General features: G+C 42.9%; 1 protein-coding gene across 9 annotated transcripts in view; it reads right to left on the bottom strand.

The window, feature by feature from the left end:
• Nucleotides 1-580: 580 nt before the first annotated feature.
• LOC110982353 (uncharacterized) overlaps nt 581-19,448 on the bottom strand; it is an 85,988-nt gene continuing 67,120 nt past the window's right edge. For all 9 annotated transcript variants that reach the window (XM_022240696.2, XM_022240697.2, XM_087131333.1 and 6 more), the window contains 4 exons: nt 10,792-10,828; nt 9,933-10,078; nt 6,903-8,407; nt 581-6,048 (listed from right to left, as the gene is read on the bottom strand). In XM_022240696.2, the coding sequence (XP_022096388.2) occupies nt 5,890-6,048; nt 6,903-8,407; nt 9,933-10,078; nt 10,792-10,828 (1,847 nt within the window). In that variant the 3' untranslated portion in view covers nt 581-5,889. The remainder of the gene's footprint in view (nt 6,049-6,902; nt 8,408-9,932; nt 10,079-10,791; nt 10,829-19,448) is intronic.

Genomic DNA, 19,448 nt, shown 5'->3' on the forward strand with positions numbered 1-19,448 from the left:
ACGATATCTGTCGACCCTTTCGCGCATTATGATTGGCCAGTGCGTTGCAAGCTCTTGAAGGCGCACTATTGTGAAACGGCCGTATTATTCATAATACAATTTTTTTGAAAACCGTGAATGCAATGACTGATTTACTAGAATAAGAAACACCAAAATTGGAGGCCAGTTCATACGTGGCACAAAATAAACGCGATTCTGTGACGTAAGATTTAGGATGAGGGGATTATGAGCGAGCTATGAGAGAACTGGAAAGACCACACACGGTACGTACACTACTCCCTCTGGGGATAGGTCTGGGGTTCCCCGCCTCCCCCCCCCTCCCCAAAAAAGTCGAAAATGAGTTTGCTTTCTCCAGCATCTGCTTCTCATTTGTCACACTCACATGTCACTCTCACAAGTCCGCACCTAAAGGCGTGTTGGGTGGGTAGTTTAACGCCCTCACAGGAACCTTGAAGTTGTTAGTTCGATCCAAAATAAACACCTTCTATCCAGGGAAATATTGGGAACGCACCTGACCAAAGAATCTCATAAGTGCACACAGAACATGTTCATTCGTAATTAAAGCAAACGAATGTCAACGTTGTTGCGAACCAATCACCTCTTGAGCAAATTTATTTGTCTTGATCTTTTTACGTTACTCCATCAGCCATGCATAGATTCACTAAAACACCATGATTAGCAATAAACCAAACGCAACTGAACCACATTTATCAATAACTTCATAAATACACGTATTACGGATAATATTCCTCGTTAGAGCATCGCATGATCCTACCGTTATATAAAAAATCCTTACGGGTATTATTTTAAAGTTACATTTACGTCCAAAGGCGAAATATTTATATCAAGTTATACTGTCACTGCTGATGTAATTAAAATATGCTAATAAAGGGTGTACTCTTTGGCTATTTGGATTTGGGTCCCGGGAAAATTTTGCATCAATTAATTAAAAAAGCTACGATTTAAGAGGTTTGAAATATTACAGAAAAAAAGGCATTTAATGCTGAACAGCGTGCTTGACAATATCACGACGGCAAACTTCACATGAATATATTTGTGGCATGGCTTTGCTCAGTTTTGTAACAGTTTACACTGAATAGCAATATTTACTGATTGGCAGCTCCACTTGTTTGGAGATAAACAGTTCCAGAAGCAGGCCGGACAACTAATCGGTCGTGATTCTTAAATGGGTCCTGATTACTGAATGGGTTTTCAAAACAGAACATTATGCTGTACCCATGCTGTGATTCTCAACTAGCCATGATTCTAAACTGGGCCATGGCTGGATTTACTTCATTACCTGTAACACCAAGGCACTCAAAAATCATAAGCAACGAATGTACAGGGGAAATGTCAGAGCCACTAATTAGCCAAGGTGGTATTATTTCCTAAATAGTCGTCAAAATATACATGTACAAGTTTCCAAACATAATCAGCCAGTTCGGCGAATCAGCAAATAGCCCACTGATAGGGAAGACCTATCTTTTCCCGAATGACCTAACACGCACTTCGTTTTGGGCATGCGCTGTTGGATTGGAATACCTAACTAGCCGATTATGTTACATGCTTATATGGCTTTTCAATCCAGTTTGATTCAGTACTACATAAAACGCAGGTTTAAATAATTTACATGTATCACTAAATTGAAAACAGAACTGGATTGATATTATTAATATCAAAACCAAACAAAAAGATCAAAGGGATTTTTCGAGTCGAACCCCTGAGAGACATAGAGAGCAAATTTAAGTTCTCTTTTGAAAATAGTCCTGCACGATACCGTTATTATGTAACAGCTAGAATCCGTGAAAGGAAAACTTCCCCATACGCAATTAACCAATAAGTGTTGCAGAGTTGTAATGACTCAGGCCAATGACTAGACTCCGACTCAAGTCACAATTTTTGGTGACTGGACTCAGTCCCGATGGGTAAATGACTCGACTCGAGCCTCTGCGACCAAGATGACTCGAGTACAAAGTTATAAAACTCGAGTTCCAGAAAATATTAAAAGCGAAATTTTAGTTGGCTAGATACCTGTTACCCTAATGCATTTTCAGTATGGCTAAATTAAAATAAAAATACCCAAAACTATTTTACATGTATTTGTGTTATATTGTATTTTGTTCAAAAACTTGTGACTCAAATTGACTTGAGCTCAGTACTTGACTCAATTCGACTACACAAAGTGACTAGACACGACTTCTTGACCTTATGACTCCACTTGAGTCACAATGTTAAAATGACTCGACTCGGGTCACCAAATCTAGGGACTCATTACAACACTGGCATGTTGCATGACTCTGAATGAATCACAACTTCGGTAATTTCAGCTAAAAATGGACACCCTCCTAAAAATGTTAATACTTGCATTCAGTTAGATAACTCTTGCAACAGCTGAATTTTCACAGAGATGAGCCAACGTTATGCATATACATGTACGTGAATCAATTTTTAAACTCTACTCATCTGAAGAAAAAAAGCAAAACGATTATGGTAACCAACTCATTTGGGGGTGAAGATTTACATTTATGATGCGGATTGCTTAAACAAACCGCCTAAAATAAATGGCTTGTTAAATATTCTTCAGGTCCAAGATGGGCTAATTGCTGACAAGATTCGGTATAATTGTTATCTAACTTAAAAAAGCTAAACCACTGAATGTCGCCGCTCCAGTGTAAACATGAGATATCACATGATTATTGTCACCATGGCAACTAGGATTGGGAAGCATGTCTAGTCTCTTGCAATGCACACAAAAGCATTTTCCACTACACTGGCTATACATGCATAATACATGCATTATGTGCATTATAAGTGCGTTTAATGAAGCGCTTTATAAGAGTCTGTTGCCCTTAGAGAGGATGCTGGTATGGATGCTTACTGTGCCCCTACAAGGGTACTAAACAAAATGGCTGCAGTCTCGGCACTTTCAAAGATTTAAAGCGCAACAGCATGGCAATGACCTTTTTCTAGCGGCAGAGATATTAGCCAATGCATTTCGGATCGGCATTGTCACGTGTGACAGAACGGCATCGTCACCTTGCCACGGTTAAGGTGTCGAGAGTAAATCTCTCCCCTGCTCAAAAACATGGCGTTCCATAGCGAACAATTTGTTTTACGTCAGCCTTCTCTGAATCCATATTTGCATTTCATCCAAAGACCTCTTCTTCATTCAATTCTACTTCACCCTCAACACCTTCTCAGCCTACCCAAAGCTACAGGTGGGAAAAACACATCAAAGATGCAGCACAAGAAGATAAAAAGATTACAAGAGTACATAGAAAGCGGTTTTAAAAGTTTATACAAGTTGTTTACAATGATTTAAAAAAGCGAACAGTACTTGATTGTAGTTCAATTTAAAGTCCCAAGAGACTACAGTAAGCTGAAATACAGCGGGATGCCAACTGAGACAAGCATGGCCGCACTGTTAAACAAATAACGCTTGGCCACTTTGGCCCTTTGTCTTATTGGTTGCGTACTGTAGACGCAGACAACCATAAGAAAAAGTGAAACGGCACATTCCCTCTGAGACCCTTTGCGTTTGTTACAAAAGCCTCGTATCATAAGTGGCTCGGTGAATGATAAGTTTTTTTGTCAGTGGCTTTGACTTGACACCAGTGGTCATCCCATTGCTACGAGCCACAGCCACTAGCTCAAATGGCATGAATCCGGACAGGGCCGCAATATGCTATTGTGTACAATAAAACCTAGTTCTAAACACTAAATGTCACTACCATGACCGAGTTTCAGCGTCAACAACTAAACCAGTGCAGTTCACCATCACCATGGAACCCAAATGTCAGAATGATACGATGCTAAACCTACATGGTGTCTGACGCAGAACACTCTTTTGCATAGTTGTTTAAATCCAACCCCAGAATTCTTGTGAAATCACCCGGCTATTACAAGAAGCATCCCCTATACATGTGCATTACAAATTAGTACTTCTTTTGTCTTCAAACAGATGAGATAGATTCTTGGAAGAAACCAAAGCGGTGGCAGCAGCGTGATTAGGGTCATAGACTGTCAGTGTGTGTGGGGCGGGGGGGGGGAAGGGCACACAGGGGTGGACTCAGCTGCAAAAATTGGGTTGGGAGTGCAAGGACGACAGAAAAACAAAGGTAACTCACGCTCAGTACTATTAAATATTTAAAATGCTACATAGACTACTATCCTTTAGAGTATCAAAGTGACTACATCATGTGCACAATTGTGTGTAAAGAACCAGTGCGTGAACAAACGTGCGTGTACTCCACTCGTTTGCACAACACTTTCTGGCTCAAAATGATGTGATACTTTGGTACTCTATAGATTACGGCGGTGAAATTAAGAGGGCAACTTTTCTGCATGTGGAGATGTCAAATTGGCATTGCATCACACTGAGCGTGAAAGAAACAATGGGTGACAGGCTACAACCAATACTAAAATGAGACTTTTTTTGGGGGGGGAATAATTTTTAAATCACCATGAACTCTTTCAGTCACAATTTTCTCGTGGGATCCCAGCACTTGTCACAATCCTTAAAAACAAAGAAAAAAAAACGTACATGTATCCCTCCAGTCAACCTGGTGGATGCTGGTGAGGTCAATTCCACAATTACTTAAAAGGTCAACACTGTCCACATTGCACCTCAATTAGCTAACGACACATTACTGATACTAAAAGTGCACATGTATATAAAACATTGCATCAACGATACGTACATAAATTAAAATAAAGGCAAATATTTATCTATGAGAAAGAAATGTTAATGAGCATCCTACTTTTCAATTATTGCTTTGTACATTGTTTGCAATTAGAAAAAAAAATCGTACAAATTGTTAATAAAGGCATGTGGCTAGATACGGACACTTAAGGCATTTGATAAAAAATAGACGGAAAACACTAAAGCTGTAACTATGGCAACGGTGGTGCTTGAAACAAGCAAATCAGCTGTGGAGGCCAGACTGACGATTCTGAAGAGCTTCAACGCATTAAGTCTGCTAACCAACCAGGTGCGATCTCTGGCCTTTGAACTTTAACCCTTCCACCAGCAGGGTCAATTTACAGTCCCAGTCCTCAGTGAGGTAACACTTATTTCAATTACAAGTCCCTGGGAAGGAGCTTGAAATCTCAGTCTCTATCGCAACCTGGCGATGTTTTCTGATACTCTATTGTCCTTGGCAACAAAAAAAAAATTGATCTTCTGTCAAAATCAGTGATTCACTGCACAGTCCATTCGCTGGAACAGAAATCAATTCATCTGTGGCAGGGATGTGGTGTGCCGTTGCTAGGCTGTTGCTGGAGAGACAAAATAAACTCTTGGCTGATGTGGGGCTGTTACCACACAGGTCCAAACAGTGCCACCTGTTGACAACATACCGTAAGCGGACATTATGTCCCAAAAACGCACTGTCCACGTTAGCGCTCAAATGTAAGGACATTTAAAATTAACATCAGTCCTGTGCTGGAATTTGACTAATTTTTCAATTTCAATGTTTTTTCCAAAGATTTCTCACAGTTTTTACTCTGTAACTGGAACAAATAACGTGGAGTCTCTTCAGTTCAGCAATTTCAATGCAAGTTGTCAACATAACGGTCCTATCCAACATTACACTGGTGCTTCTTGGTGCATAACGGTAACACAATAATAACTGGTCCATGGCAGCTGATGCATTTCTATGGCAACAAAGAGCTGGTAAGGGAAGCTCCATCAAATCCTTCGTGTTAAAAGGAAAACGAAAAAAGCGAACTTTATTGGACTGGAAGCATACTGAAGCGAGCGTAGATTGAAGAAAATCATAAACATTTGCCACTGCACAACGTTCCCAACTGTCATTGCTGTCATGTGACTGGTCGGGTGACTAAGTCGTCCTCCGATGCACGACTCAATCCAATAATGACGCCAACAGTTCAGAGGTCAATGAGTTGACCGGTCCCATCACCATCTACAGGGGTGCCCTCGTCTGTGTCATCATTTGGGTATTCGTTGACATCTTCCTCTGCGTCTTGCAGGGCTGCGGCTCTGGCTGCCTTGATCTCCCATGATGCCAAGTCCTGTCCTGGTGCAGTCTGGAAAAAGCCAAAATAATTTACATAAAGACTCATTTCCACACACTTGAATTTTTTAAATTTAAATTTGTACCAGTTTTACTCTCTTAGCAGCACAATGGACATTTCTGCAGCATGTCCACAGTTTCACAAGTCAAATCACAAGACAGTCTCAACAGCTTGTGACTTGAAATGAGACTAGGTCGCTCACGACTGATTTGTCTGGACTTAGAGCTCTACTCCCATACAGTGCCCCACTCTATCCATCCACTTCAACAGACTATATTCACAAGGGAGCTATTTTTGATCATGTTCCCTGAACCTGCCTTACGTAATGTATTATGTCGATTGAGTGGTGCCAGGCTATTTTGAGTTCCCTGCCTCACTTTAATTTTTTTGTTAATTGTTGTTCAAACCATTTAGATATAATAAATTGCATATTTTAAATTGTTTATCGTCGAGAATGAAATTAATCTGTAAGGAACTTTTATTCTTTGCCTTTATTTTTCATCTTAGGTTTCTGAAGGTAATCTCACTTTCAATCCAATATGGTTGATTTTTGAATTAGGTCAATTTGGCAGAGTGTCAAAGGACTCCCATCAATGAGAATAGTCTGTTGATAGTGGCAAGCATGACATGAAGATGAAGTCAGCTAGGATTAGCACACTACGAAAAACTTAAGAGATCCTACGGTTTGAGATTTTTCACCTCAATTTAAGGCCTGGACTAAATGCAAGCTTTTTTTCTGTTGAAGCCTGAGGCCAGACACTGGCTGAATGGGAGGCACATACCGTACCTTTCCAGATCTACTCCAAAAAAATGAAGCTGATATTTCTGCATCTTGCAGAAACAACAAACTAGGAAACACTTAGTACCTCACTCTGCTCTGGGAAATCCTCAGCAGGTTCAGCTTCCTCCATCTCGGGAGATGCGACCTCTGCATCCAGGCCGTTCTCCTCGGTGTGCCCATTGAGGACCTGTTCATTCTCATCCTCCTCCTGTCTACTGCCTACTGCCTCCCCCTCCTCTCCATCTTGCTCCCCCGGCTCGGGGAGAGCCTCAACTGACTGCTCCTCCTCAGCTTCTACCACCTGCTCTGCCTCTGCTACTTCCTGCATTTTTTCACTGGCAGGTGCCTCTGCCTCTTCCTGGTTGCCCTCATAGTAGGAGGAGAGCCTCTTGGGAGACAGCTCCTCTTTCTGCACCCGGTTCTCGGCATGGGTGACTTCTCCTGCTTCCCACTGGGCGCGAAGCGAGCTAGCTCCAGCGGCAAGCTCCTCTGGAGTCTCGGACGACTCGCGGACGAGATCCTCTCTCACAGCCGGAGTGCTCTCAGCCACCTGACCTTGGCCCTGCAGCTCTGCCTTGATATCAATGACCTCTTTTGGCTTTGCTGGAGCAGTCTCCACCTCTCCCTTTTCCCAGCGGTCCTTCAGGGAGCGGGACACTCCTCTCTGGATGTTCATCGGCTCGTCTCGGACAGACGTCTCCCGAGCGAGGTCAGCGCGGACTTCGGGCGTGTTCTCTACCACTCCTTCCGTGGACGGTGCCAGCTCATCTAGGGATTTTGGGGAGCGCTCAAGGGGTGCTCTGGGCTTCTCTTCTATGTTGTGCACCTCTCCTTTCTCAAACAAGCTCCGCAGGTTGCGAGCAGCGCCTCTCTTGATGCCTGGATCTTCTTCTCCTTTGCCTTCTCTGACAACATCAGCTCGCTGAACAGGTGTGTTCTCAGACACTCCTCCTTGGTCAATGGAATCCTGGTTCGCCCCATAATCTTCCAGAGATCTGGGTGAGATTTCAATCTTCTCCTTGGGTTTGTCTTCAATATTGGAAACTTTTCCTTGCTCAAATCTTTCCTTCAAGGAACGTGCTCCGCCGATCTTGAAATGGGCATCTTCTACTTTCTGGGAGGAGCGCACGACATCATCCCGAAGGACAGGAGTGCTCTCAGAAATTCCGCTGTCAATAACCTCTGGATTGTAGTCCTCCAGTGGACGAACCTCGATTGCTGGCTTGACGGGTGTCATTTCAATGTTGCTGACGCCACCCTTTTCAAACCGATCCTTGAGGGACCGAATACCGCCTGAGGTGGTCTTCACTTCATCAGACTTGATATCTGAGCGGACCACATCCTCGCTTCGGATGGGAGTGCTCTCGGCAACTTGCCCAATGCTGGCCTGGACCTCCGCTTCCTTGGCGGCTCGGATCTCCTCCTGAAAGTCAAACGTTTTGCCAGAGCTGGACAGGCTGCTGTCCCCTCTTTCAAACTGGTCCCGCAGAGACCTCATGCCGGCAATCGCAACGCGATCGTCCACGACGTCACTTGAGCGGACCACATCTGGTCTCAGTACTGGTTCATTTTCAACCACTTGCTTGTCTTCTAGAGGATGAAGAAAAATTGGATCTCATTTACAGCGGATCAGATGCCATCACAACAACAACTTTAGGGCCTTTGGAACATAGGACAAGAAACCAGAAATTTGTTGGGCTTTGCACTTCTGTTTTTGAAGGAATACACCGCTGCTTTATTAAATGATTTTTGGGTAGCGTTAACCAAGAGAACTGTCTAGTGAGAGTAAGTGTTGTTGATGTTCAGGTTTATTTTGCAAATGTGGTTGATTTTGTTCAGAATTATCTCAGAGAGTGACCGTGTAGGTAGTGCCATTCTCTTAAACTTTTGACCAAGCACAACCCCTAGGTGCTAGGGCCAGTTCAGGTGATTGCAACAAGAGAGATGGGTTCACGGGTACACCATGGAATCAATCTCTTTTGGACGAGGTGTGGTTCTTAAAAGAACCCGTGAATATAAACTCGATGTTTCTGTCAGTGTGCCCTGGCTGTCCTCAGCAACAACAAAGTGAATTTCATGTTGACAACAAATGATTTGGCATGAAATTCAACCAAGCTGAAAGGTTTTTAACCTTTTGCAAATGCACGGCCCAAATGTTTGAACTGATGTCATAAATATGGCATTCCTGTGCTTTCTCACCAGGTATGAACAAGCTCTTACCGAAGTCTGATTCAGAGAGGGCTTACACCCATTTCAGACAGGTGTTCTAGGCACGTGCCGAGCCAAATAGAATTAAGAGCAACTTGGGTCAACCCAATTAAATTTCGGTTTCAGACAGATGAACATAATACATACTTTGCAATGGGTTCAGCCCATGAAAACAAAGCGTCTGAAACCAAGTTGCTCTGGTGTTGTTGCGAGTGCCTTCAAGTGTTGATCTTTTGCTTGCTAGCACGACCAGTCGCTCCTGATTGTTTCAGACGTTAAACTTTTGCTGTAGTTAACTCAAACTTTGTTTTTAATTTGGTTTGGCGCAACTCCAGAATGCCTGTCTGAATTGGGTGCTACGTCACTCACAAAATGGCTTTGGCTGTGTCTGATTTCAATGGCTGCAGCTCGGAATAGCACAAGTATCTATGGGGAGTGGCAGCAGCCGCTGGTGAGTGATTTTCACATGAGCGTACATTATATGTAGCCACAACCATATACTCGGACACAACCATACTGTACCTTCCCAGTGAACCTCGTGTGTGACAGCCATCTTGAAGGGTTTCTTTTAAAATCCTCAGTTTTGACTCTGTGCTCGGCTTTTGGATCCAACTATGCAGAGTCCATCTTAATGTGCACTGATTTTTGCGAATATGTGAGAACTGCAAACTGCATGAAATGAAGTCAGTGATGGGCTTTTTTCCCCATTTGTTTGACTATTTAAGGCCTAACAATGGCCTTGAGGTCAGGGTCAAAGTCATAGATGATAGCTGAGCTTTGGAAAAGAATGTGTTTGCTCAGAAATGACAGACAAAATGCTGATTTAACGCCTAAGCCCACCAACCAATGCATTGACCCCCAAGATGGCTATTGAGCATGAGGTCAGTGTGAAAGCCCTCCATATTACCTGGTGTGGACTGATCCAGGTCCTCCCTTGTCCTGGTGATGCTCTCCCTGTCGAAGGTCTTCTTGACTGTCACATTGCTGACCTCCCCCTTCTCGAACTGGTCCTTAAGGGACTTGGTCCCATCAAACTGTGGCACTTCCTCCTCACTGAAGAAGATAAAGGCCATGAATGATTCCCACAGCAACTCTTTAGAGGATTTGCATGGTAGCCATCTTGCAGGCCAGTTCTTTTGTTCCACAGGGAAACCTGCTTTGTGCATGCATACCCTGTGGAACCCAAGCACTGGCCTACAAGATGGTAGCCATGCAAAACCCATTTGATGCTCAGCACATGAATCGTATATTAAACTTGCTTAGACCCATTGCAGTTGGTACTAGGTAGTGGTTCCTTTAACATGGCAAGGGACCAATGACAAAATGTGAAGTGCAATATCCCCGTGGTGTCAACATTTGTAACCTGAAAGTTTATGTTTATGCATTTTTGCCTCTGCGAGTCTGAGCAGCTCAACTATAAGTGCTTGATTTGAGGATGGTTGTGACCCACTATTCTGAAACCGGGCTGAAGTGGGTCGGCTACTTTCCTCTGGTTCATTCCCCCCCCCCACTGTTATTTCAAAAGAAAAAATTGCCCAGAGAAACCTTTTGGTGGTTATGAGGAATGAAAGTCATGGAATCTGCACCGCCCATGCAGATAGTCATCCTTTGGCCTGCTTTGGGAATGCCGAGTCACAGTTTTTGGAAAAGAGAGACGATGTTATGTATGCACTACTCCCCCCAAATATTCCATCCTAAATTTGCCAGTATATAAGCAGGCTGTAATGCCAAGTGTTTGAGAGAGAAAACTGAGATAGTAAACCCACCTTGTCTGCTCAGTATCGGCCTCATCGAATCCATTTTCTGCAAAAATGAAAGGGATTAAAATGTGATTTAATATACTTTTCCCCAACTGTATCTACAAAATTTTTCATTCTACACATGAGGTTGTGCCAAAATGACTGCAAAGAGCCCTCGTGTCTGTGGCTACAGCTACTCACTGTAGTGTCAATGACAAAAAAGAAGCCGTAGCCGCAAGATCTAGACACAACCTTAGGCTGTTGTCTATGTCAGTGGAGGTGTGGTGTATACAGCCTCCTCCCTGACCTCTAAACCCAAAACAGAAACTTGAAATCACTGTGGATTGATCCTCCTCTGTTCAACTTTTCGTAGGGCAAGGCATGATTTGCAGGTTATGAAACCTATTACTATGCAACTGTTGCTCTTTCCACCTGTAATATCTCTCAACAGTTGAAGAACGATCCTTCCCGTTTGCAGTGGGCATTAAATGCCCGTTTGGCGTTCCATACATTTTCAAGTTCTCTCCTGTTAAGTTCACCAGTTGAATGAACTCCAACCTTCTCATTGTTCACCCCTGTCAGTTGTGACCAGACTTCTGAACTGACCCATGATTTGCCTGGTGGCTGAACTTGTGACGAACTCAATTGAAAACAGTTCAGATGTTGGTATTCTATTCAATAGTTCAATTCTTTCTACAGTCGCTGAACTTCAAAACTACTTTTATGGACAGCTAAAAAAAACCCATCTGCCCAACGCCAGGTTGAAAATCCATGGTCAGCGGCACTGCACATCAACTTCCTCGATTGTGGACCCGCAAATCGTATGGAATGGTCTTGTCAAATGCATTTCAAAAAGGCTTTTGAATTACCAACAGATTTACCAGCCATACTGGGAACTGTCTTACCAATGACAAATATAGGTTTCACTATCTTGTTTGCTCAAGGAACATCTGAGTGAGGGGAGGATGGGGTAAACATTGGGGCATCCCATTGGGGGAGGGTTGGTCAGAAACAAGAACCATGGAGTTAACTATGGATGGCCTTTCTGATCATTGGGGGACAGAACCTGCTTGTAAGGAAACTATACAGCTTATAGTTACAGGCAAGCCATTTTGTGAACATGAAGGGTGGACAGTTTTTGTCGATTTTTTTTTTCACAAGAAGGCATCTCGAGCTATACATATTGGTAAAAAAATCCACCTGCATTTTGAATGGGTGTCCATGTATACATACTATCTTGTACAAGACTTTGGCCCATTTGGGGGCGGTCCAAGCTATGACCCACTCTCTGTTTTCCCTTGTATGTTGCTTTGTAATCTGGTGCCCGACCCTTTTGGGGGTGCAAATCTTGGGAAGTTTTCGCCAGGACATCTTTGCTCATCTTTATCAACGTTTTTGCTCTGAACTGTGCTGGATTATGGTAGAGTTCCCTCTGGTAAATAAAGAATTTATAGGGAAAAAAAACCAAGAGGGTAATTGGCCCAAGATAAAAGTGAAACCTAAATGTACTAGTAGGTAATGAGCAAAAAATCTGCCTTTGAGGTGACCAACAGCATCACAAGGGAAAAAAAACGATGAGTCATGCCCCAAATCCCCCCTCTTGATCTGCTACTGGTTCAAATTAGCCTTTTGTGGGTTTGAATTAAATCTGGTACATTGAGTTATCTGATTACACATAAACATAGCAATTTGAATTCCTCAGACTAAAGGCATCATTGCTATACCTTGTGCTTCGGGGCAAGCTTTTGCAAAGCGACCACCACCTCAAGAATGGACTGGTTCCTTTGTGCCCTTCTTATCCATTGACAACAGTGTATTGGTGCAAGGCGTCTCTTAATATGTAACTAAGCAAAAGCTTGCCCCGAATCACAAGGTACATGTATAGCAACAGTGTCTTTAGTATGGAGAATTTCAATTGTTAAGTTCATGTAAATTTCAAGAACTCGTGATCAGTGTACCAGATATTATTCAAATTTAACTCACACAAGTGTTATCAAGCCACCCTTCACCCCTCCCCCTTCCCATTACTCTACAGTCCTGAGCCTGCTTTTGGTAAATCTGGGGTTTTTGGTTTTCAGTGATCCTTGACCCGTCTCCTAAGCTACATTTCTGCACCAGGCTGTGATACAGTTTTGGTCCATTTTGGGATAGCTCTGGTTAAACTAACTCATCACCCCACCCCCAATTCACATTTCTGCATAATCCTGTGATGGATCTTTGCAGGTTTCGGGATCTTAAGATTCAGATGAAGACAAAGTCACAGAGAGGGAGACTTGGAATTATAAGAGATAGTCCTGCATTCGAGTCCCTCACAAATCCCTGCAAGTCCCTGTAAGTCCATCACTAGTCCATCACAGGTCATTCAGATTCTGTCTTAAGCCAATTCACAAGCTGTTCAAATGAGCTGTGACAAAAGCATTCTTCTGTCATTGCTCACCCTGTTACTTATGACTGGCCTTGTGGAGGGGCTTGTGACTGCACTTGTGAAAGGGCTTCTAATGGACTGGAATACAACACCGGTAAGAGACGGACAGACAGACAGACACACAGTAAAAACGTAACAGAGTGTCACAACTTAATTGTGGCATTGATACGTGAATAGGACGAACAGACAATTACAGGCCAACAGACAGACGCACAAAGACATACATGTACACCACATAATAGGACAAGCAATACTACAGACACTAGACAACTACTACTAATCATATGCAATCAAATGCAAACATTAATCAGAGATAAATACAGTTGAAATTGCAAATATCAAACTAGTACTTCTGACAAGAACATGTCCAAAACGGCCAGTAGACTCGAAGCTTTGCTCGGGAACCTCAGAGGGTGGGAAGAGGAGGTGTGTCACCCCCCGCAATGAGGAAGGTTTCGCACGAGTCTTGTGGAAACTTCTAACATTCTCGACATACCCATGTACACTGTCGGCAACATTGCACAAGTCACTCGTACTTGCTCACTGCAAACACAGCGAGAGATGTTTGTGCACACGTCTTTTTGCAGGCTGGTTTTGTACCTAGCCAGAGCCATACATCTTTTGACAAAGTCAATCATCTTGGCTATGGTATCCTTGAAATCAAAGTGCCTTTCCAAAGCATGTTGTGAGTGTGTTCTGTACTCCTATTCATTTTCTACTTGTCACACCAATACAATTTCGAAGGATGCTCTCAGTGAAATTATGTGTATGGACGAAAGGTGCACTGAACACGTCTACAGAAAAGAATCCTCAATCATCCTTAGAAGGGCAATGTGGATTGGCTTTTCATTTCTGCTTATGTTTATGGGCTGTCTTACACCACTCTTAGGGAGTTATTTGACTAAAAAAAACAACAGCGCTCCACGGCTAAATTGCATTATTATGTCTACATTTAAAGTTTTCGAAACAGGAGTCTGAAATGTGTAAGTGCATTGTAGTGATATGATCATCAGTGATGCTTGATCATGTGCTTTATATTATGTAACAGCCTTGCACCACAGTGTCTGAGTGATTGTGGAGACAGTTTCTACAGATGAAAGTCACGCTGTTGTAGTCGAGACCTCTAAAGACCATCGGAAGACCCAAACAGACCTCAACAAGACCAACAATTGAGTACTGGTCTGAATTTTAATGACAAGCTATTCACAAGTTGCTAACCAAATCAATGCTTTAGCATGGTCCACACTGTACTCGTGACACGGTCTTGTGGTGATCTTGTGAAGGTCTCGGGACTGGTCTTGAGATAGTCTCGACACTAGTAAAGTCGTCTCTTGAAACTCCTGCACTTGTGGAAGATCAATGAGCCAGGGAGAGCACTGGTGGCAGAAAACATGGTCGCAGGTGGGGGGGGGGTGGGGATGGGTGTGAGAGTGGCGGGTCTTCGCAAGGGATGCTAACGACGCAGGACAGACAGGCAAGAGAAAGGAAGAATGACGACTGATTGACAAGTGAGGCTGAGAGTTAGTGTGTAGGCAACAGACAGGATGCATGGTTGGCAAACTGGTCTTTGATATCTCCAATCCTAACTACAGGAAATGCAATGAAATGATGTGACAACGGCACATGTCATGTCCAGGACAAGGTATGTTTATTTCATCAACAGGGTGGAAAGAAAGAAACACAAAACTAAATAGTGACAACAAAATGAATATTTTGTGCAAGTAATTATAAAGGCAACATGCCTTCATGAGGGTCGCACCAGTCTTGACTAGTTAATAATGACCTCTGTGAGAAGCACGTAGAAAAACTATGTGTCTCACCTCAAGACGTGACAAAGTAACTACCAAGCCATTTTTATGAAGGATTCTGCATCTCTCCCAGATGGGGAGAGGGTCGCAGCTGGAGTGGGTGAACTTGATGAACAGGGAATGAACCAAAACTGGTCCAGGAAAGCCTGTTCATAAATAGCAATGTACATCATGTTCACGGAAGAGATGCTTCAACATCCACTGCCATTGTTTAGGCCCAACCCTAATGAACCGGTTTGATATTTCTACAGTGCATGCGCCAAACCGAAGCATGTCCGAGGTCATTCGGGAACAGCAGTATGCGTGAGAGTGATTGTCTGCCCTATTTGTGCCATTCAGGGTGGCCATGCACCACCTCACACGCGAGCTTTGCTCCAGAAAGACCTGGCCAGTTTGAAATACTCAACTGACTCATTCAACATTTACTGTGGGGCAACATTGTTAAGATCGCCATGGCATGCACATTGCGAATCACCAGTGTCTATTCCCTGATCACAAAGCCCCACTCACTCTCAAAAAGGAGCTCCTCCCGCCAAAGGGGTGCCACAGGTCTGCCAGAGTGTTTAGTAGTGGACACCACTATGCCAATCATGCATTGTTTCCATATTGCCATAGAAACCACATTATCAACCAATCAAAACTGGTTCCAGACCCTCCATGAATAACACATGCTGAAAAACACACAAGGATCGAGTGTGCTGAGATAAAGCTTTACACTTGTCCTACTACAAACTAACGCAGCTTAATTGATACAGTCCGTAATTCCTTCTCTAACACTCTTGGTTACATCCCTACAGTGTGCCATACTTGATGTGAGGCCCTTGTCCAAATCACCCATCCTGTGGCTGCGACTTTGGCTTTCTACCATAACTGCACCGCAGTCAATAGCCGTAGCCAGGAGAGGGATGTCTGACATGGCCTGGCATCAAAGATGGCAGATTATAGGGGCTCATGGGAAATATACAGGGATATGACAGTAGAAAAAAAATCTGTTACATTTATATATTGATGAGCCTGTAGTGGAGCCTAAACTCTCCATTTACTTTCACATGCATGCGGCTTGCACAGAACGCCGAGTAGATCATCTCTTTCCCTTCAGAAAATGTGAAAGTTTGCTGGTGATTTTTCCCCTCCTTTCCTCCTCGGTCTGAAGGCCAAAGCAAATTGCACAGACAACGGTGCAGTGAGTTTGCCAGCTGACTTTCCCCACGTGACAAGTGAAGCGCGATGCACAAATCTCAGCAGCGTCATTCTTGATTTCAGGACCCTCACTTCAGTCACGCTCTACGGTTTCATCATATTCACGCTCCGTGGCTTTCTTTTATTGGCCGCAATTTGTGAGGAGAGACGGAGAATTTACGCTCCAAGGGTGTACAATAACTGGCTCAATGCTTAAACTCCACTCAAGTCTGACCCTATACTGTACAGGCCACTGCCTGCAACAAGCCTCCTTCAAAGCTGTGTCACGGCTACGAGACTACTCCCTTCAACCATTTGTGTACATGTGCAGATGTACATGTACATTGGACAAGTACCAGTACATGATCATGTATGCATGAGGGCAGCAGTCATGGTACATGTATGATGGCAGACAAACATGAAACATCAAACGTGGTGGAATGTAAAGCTAGCCAAACTTCAAGTATGGATTCAGACTTGAGCAAAGTCTTCAAAATGTATTTGACAGGACTACATGAAATGAAGTCACAAAGTAAGGTATTTGTATAAAAATAGAAAAATCCACAAACTACAAATTTAAGCCAGGGTTACACTTTGGCATCTACAAGTTGAAAGAGTGGAAGAAAAACCACAAATTTTAATATGAAGTGCTCAGTTGCCTTAACTGTGTAAATAAAAAACTATGCCTGCACTGGAAAACGTTGTAAAAATTCTGACACTATATTTCTTTTTTCTTTTATCTACTGCCAACCAGAGTTGGGAGGGTCTGAAATCATGCAACCTACACAGCATTCATCTTTTCTTGGACTCACAGAACAAACTTTAAAAGGATGGGTCACAAATGTCACATACTCCAAGTCATCTGCTCCCCAACCCCTTCTTTGAGAGAGCTCAGGCTGGACATTCTATTTCCGTGACAGCAGCTCTCATCATGCCATGCCAATTTTTCCGGGACATGCATCATTTGCCTACATCCACACCAACTGTATTTCTGTCACCTGCTAGCCGGTCAGAAAACACCCCCAAAACAAAAGGCGAGAGCATATTGTTATTTGTTTTAGTAAGTTAAAGCTTTCGACCAGCCCCTTTATAAATGCAGGAAATTTGTTAAAGCAGTCTGAGATGAGTAAAACTTAAGGCAGATAACAGGTTCCACAAAAAAAAACAAAGGAGATGTACGCTCATACATGTACTTATATGGTAAAGTAAGCCACAACATACAGGTTAAACGGCACAAGACTGCTCACACTATGAACATCTAACAAAAGAAGCACGGCGCAAGAACAGTGGACGCTCACTGCCAGTGCACTGGGTTTCTTTTGTTAGATGTTTGAAGTGTCATGGCCTACAGTCATGGCACGCATGAAAAAAAAAATATTGAGGGGGCACTTTCATTTACACGTGTATACTGATTCAGTGCATGCTAAATGTTCAAAGCAATGCCATTGTTTGAGACCAAATGAACAATACCTTAAAGGGTACTAGTCGCAGCATGAGTAAGTCTGTTGAACCTTTTGGCATCATATTTAAACCAAAATAGACACTTTTGTCTTCCTTTACTTCCAATTTCACATTTTCCTAGGATCCCTCCCCCCCCAAAAAATCTTAAGGATCGCACTTTCAGGAAAGAAGAAACGTAACAATTTTGGGGCCTAAACAATTTTTTAAAAAGGGTTCCTACGTTCCTTTTTATCCCCCGAACAAAACTCAACAGTAAACTGATAGCCAGCAACACACTTTCATCACACTATGTTCAGGCTGGTGACAAATTGACATTACAGCAAAACTTGTCTGAACTAAAGGCAAAGAGAGTGCACAGCCATTCAACCATGTCGGCCAATTTATGCCTGCCACAAGTTTATGTTTCCATTAGTGCCTCCATTTCTGGAGAATAGTTTTGAATATTTGCAACATTATGAACAAAATTTGGCGTTTTAAGTACATGTGCACATCCACTGATGAAAGGGACGAGAAATGTTAAAGACCTACGCACGACCATAAACCAGCTTGACACTCAAAGCGATGTTAACTGAGGCCTTTTGGATTGAAGCAGCTTAGAATTAATGACATAAGACCCGGGGAGGAGGGGGGGGACCAGTATGTGTAACTTCTAAAACTGCTTGTCTAATGCTGGAAGTTGGATGAGATTTTGAAAGTCACAAACAGAGACTAATTTTTTTGGTGGGAACAGGCACTGCAAATACTCGACTTTTTTCATCACAATATGCTCGCATCATTTTGACTAAGCATTTCCCCATTTTGACTGAAATGTGCTGATTACAAGCACTCTACCCAGGAACCAAAGTCTGCATCGATTTCTTTTTACAGTGGATGGGAAATGTTTGTCACTTTATAGCAATCCCCTTTCCCCCAAAAGCTGTTTTTACTTAAAAGAGGGACAATTCTTGTCCCAGCACTGCTATCCTTTTCTTCCAATGTAGGACAAAATAGTGGAAGCCAACTTAGAGGACTCTCCTGCCGTAAAGTAATAATAACTACTACATGTACTTTGCATGGTTAGTATTAAATGGAAACTTTCAATTTAGCAGCGGAACTGGGTACTGAACAAGTTGTAAAACAGAGGGAAAAAAGGAACTGATATCTAAATCTAGATCAGATGTAATGAATGGTTCTGTCACAAAAATGTCTCACAAAACAAAATGGCCCACAAATGCCAACCCACAATTCATAGCAAACCTTGTCCCAAGAAATGAAGCTTTACAGGGGCAAAAATAATGAGAGCCAAAAGCGGTTAACTGTGCAAAGAGAGTGTAAATAAGCATGTGCAAAGCAAAAACGTGGAGGTGAAGTCTGCAAATTAGTCATGCAACGGGAGGGGATGAGCAAAGACAGAGGAGGAAAGGAAGCAAACCAGAGATTGGCAAAAATGGGAATTTTACAGGTTGGGTTGATGAAACCGGATCAGTGACCAGAAACTCTGGCTTCAGCTATGGCATCAGGTTGTGGCTCAGACAGTTCCTTTGCTGTAGGATGCTACGGCTAAGTCTATGTGTACACATAGTTCTTCTTGAAGCCATAAGCCACACAAGTAGTTTTTTCCTGTTTTCTGCAGGCATCTGATCACTGCCTTTGAATATACCATACCACGAAGAGGGTTTCTCAAACACTGAAGCCAGAAGCTGCAGCCAATGTTTAGAAAGCCTTAGGCCTTCCGGTAAACAGACTACTCAGTGAAAGAGGGTATAGGTGCTGAAGTGTTACCACGGTGATGCAGAAATTTTAACATCCTTTCCAAAGCAATTTTTCTCAAA

The sequence above is a fragment of the Acanthaster planci genome, linkage group LG21 (genome assembly GCF_054643075.1).
Source record: "Acanthaster planci isolate LZ-2023a linkage group LG21, COTS_SCS, whole genome shotgun sequence".
In the NCBI taxonomy this organism is placed as follows: Eukaryota; Metazoa; Echinodermata; class Asteroidea; order Valvatida; family Acanthasteridae; genus Acanthaster; species Acanthaster planci.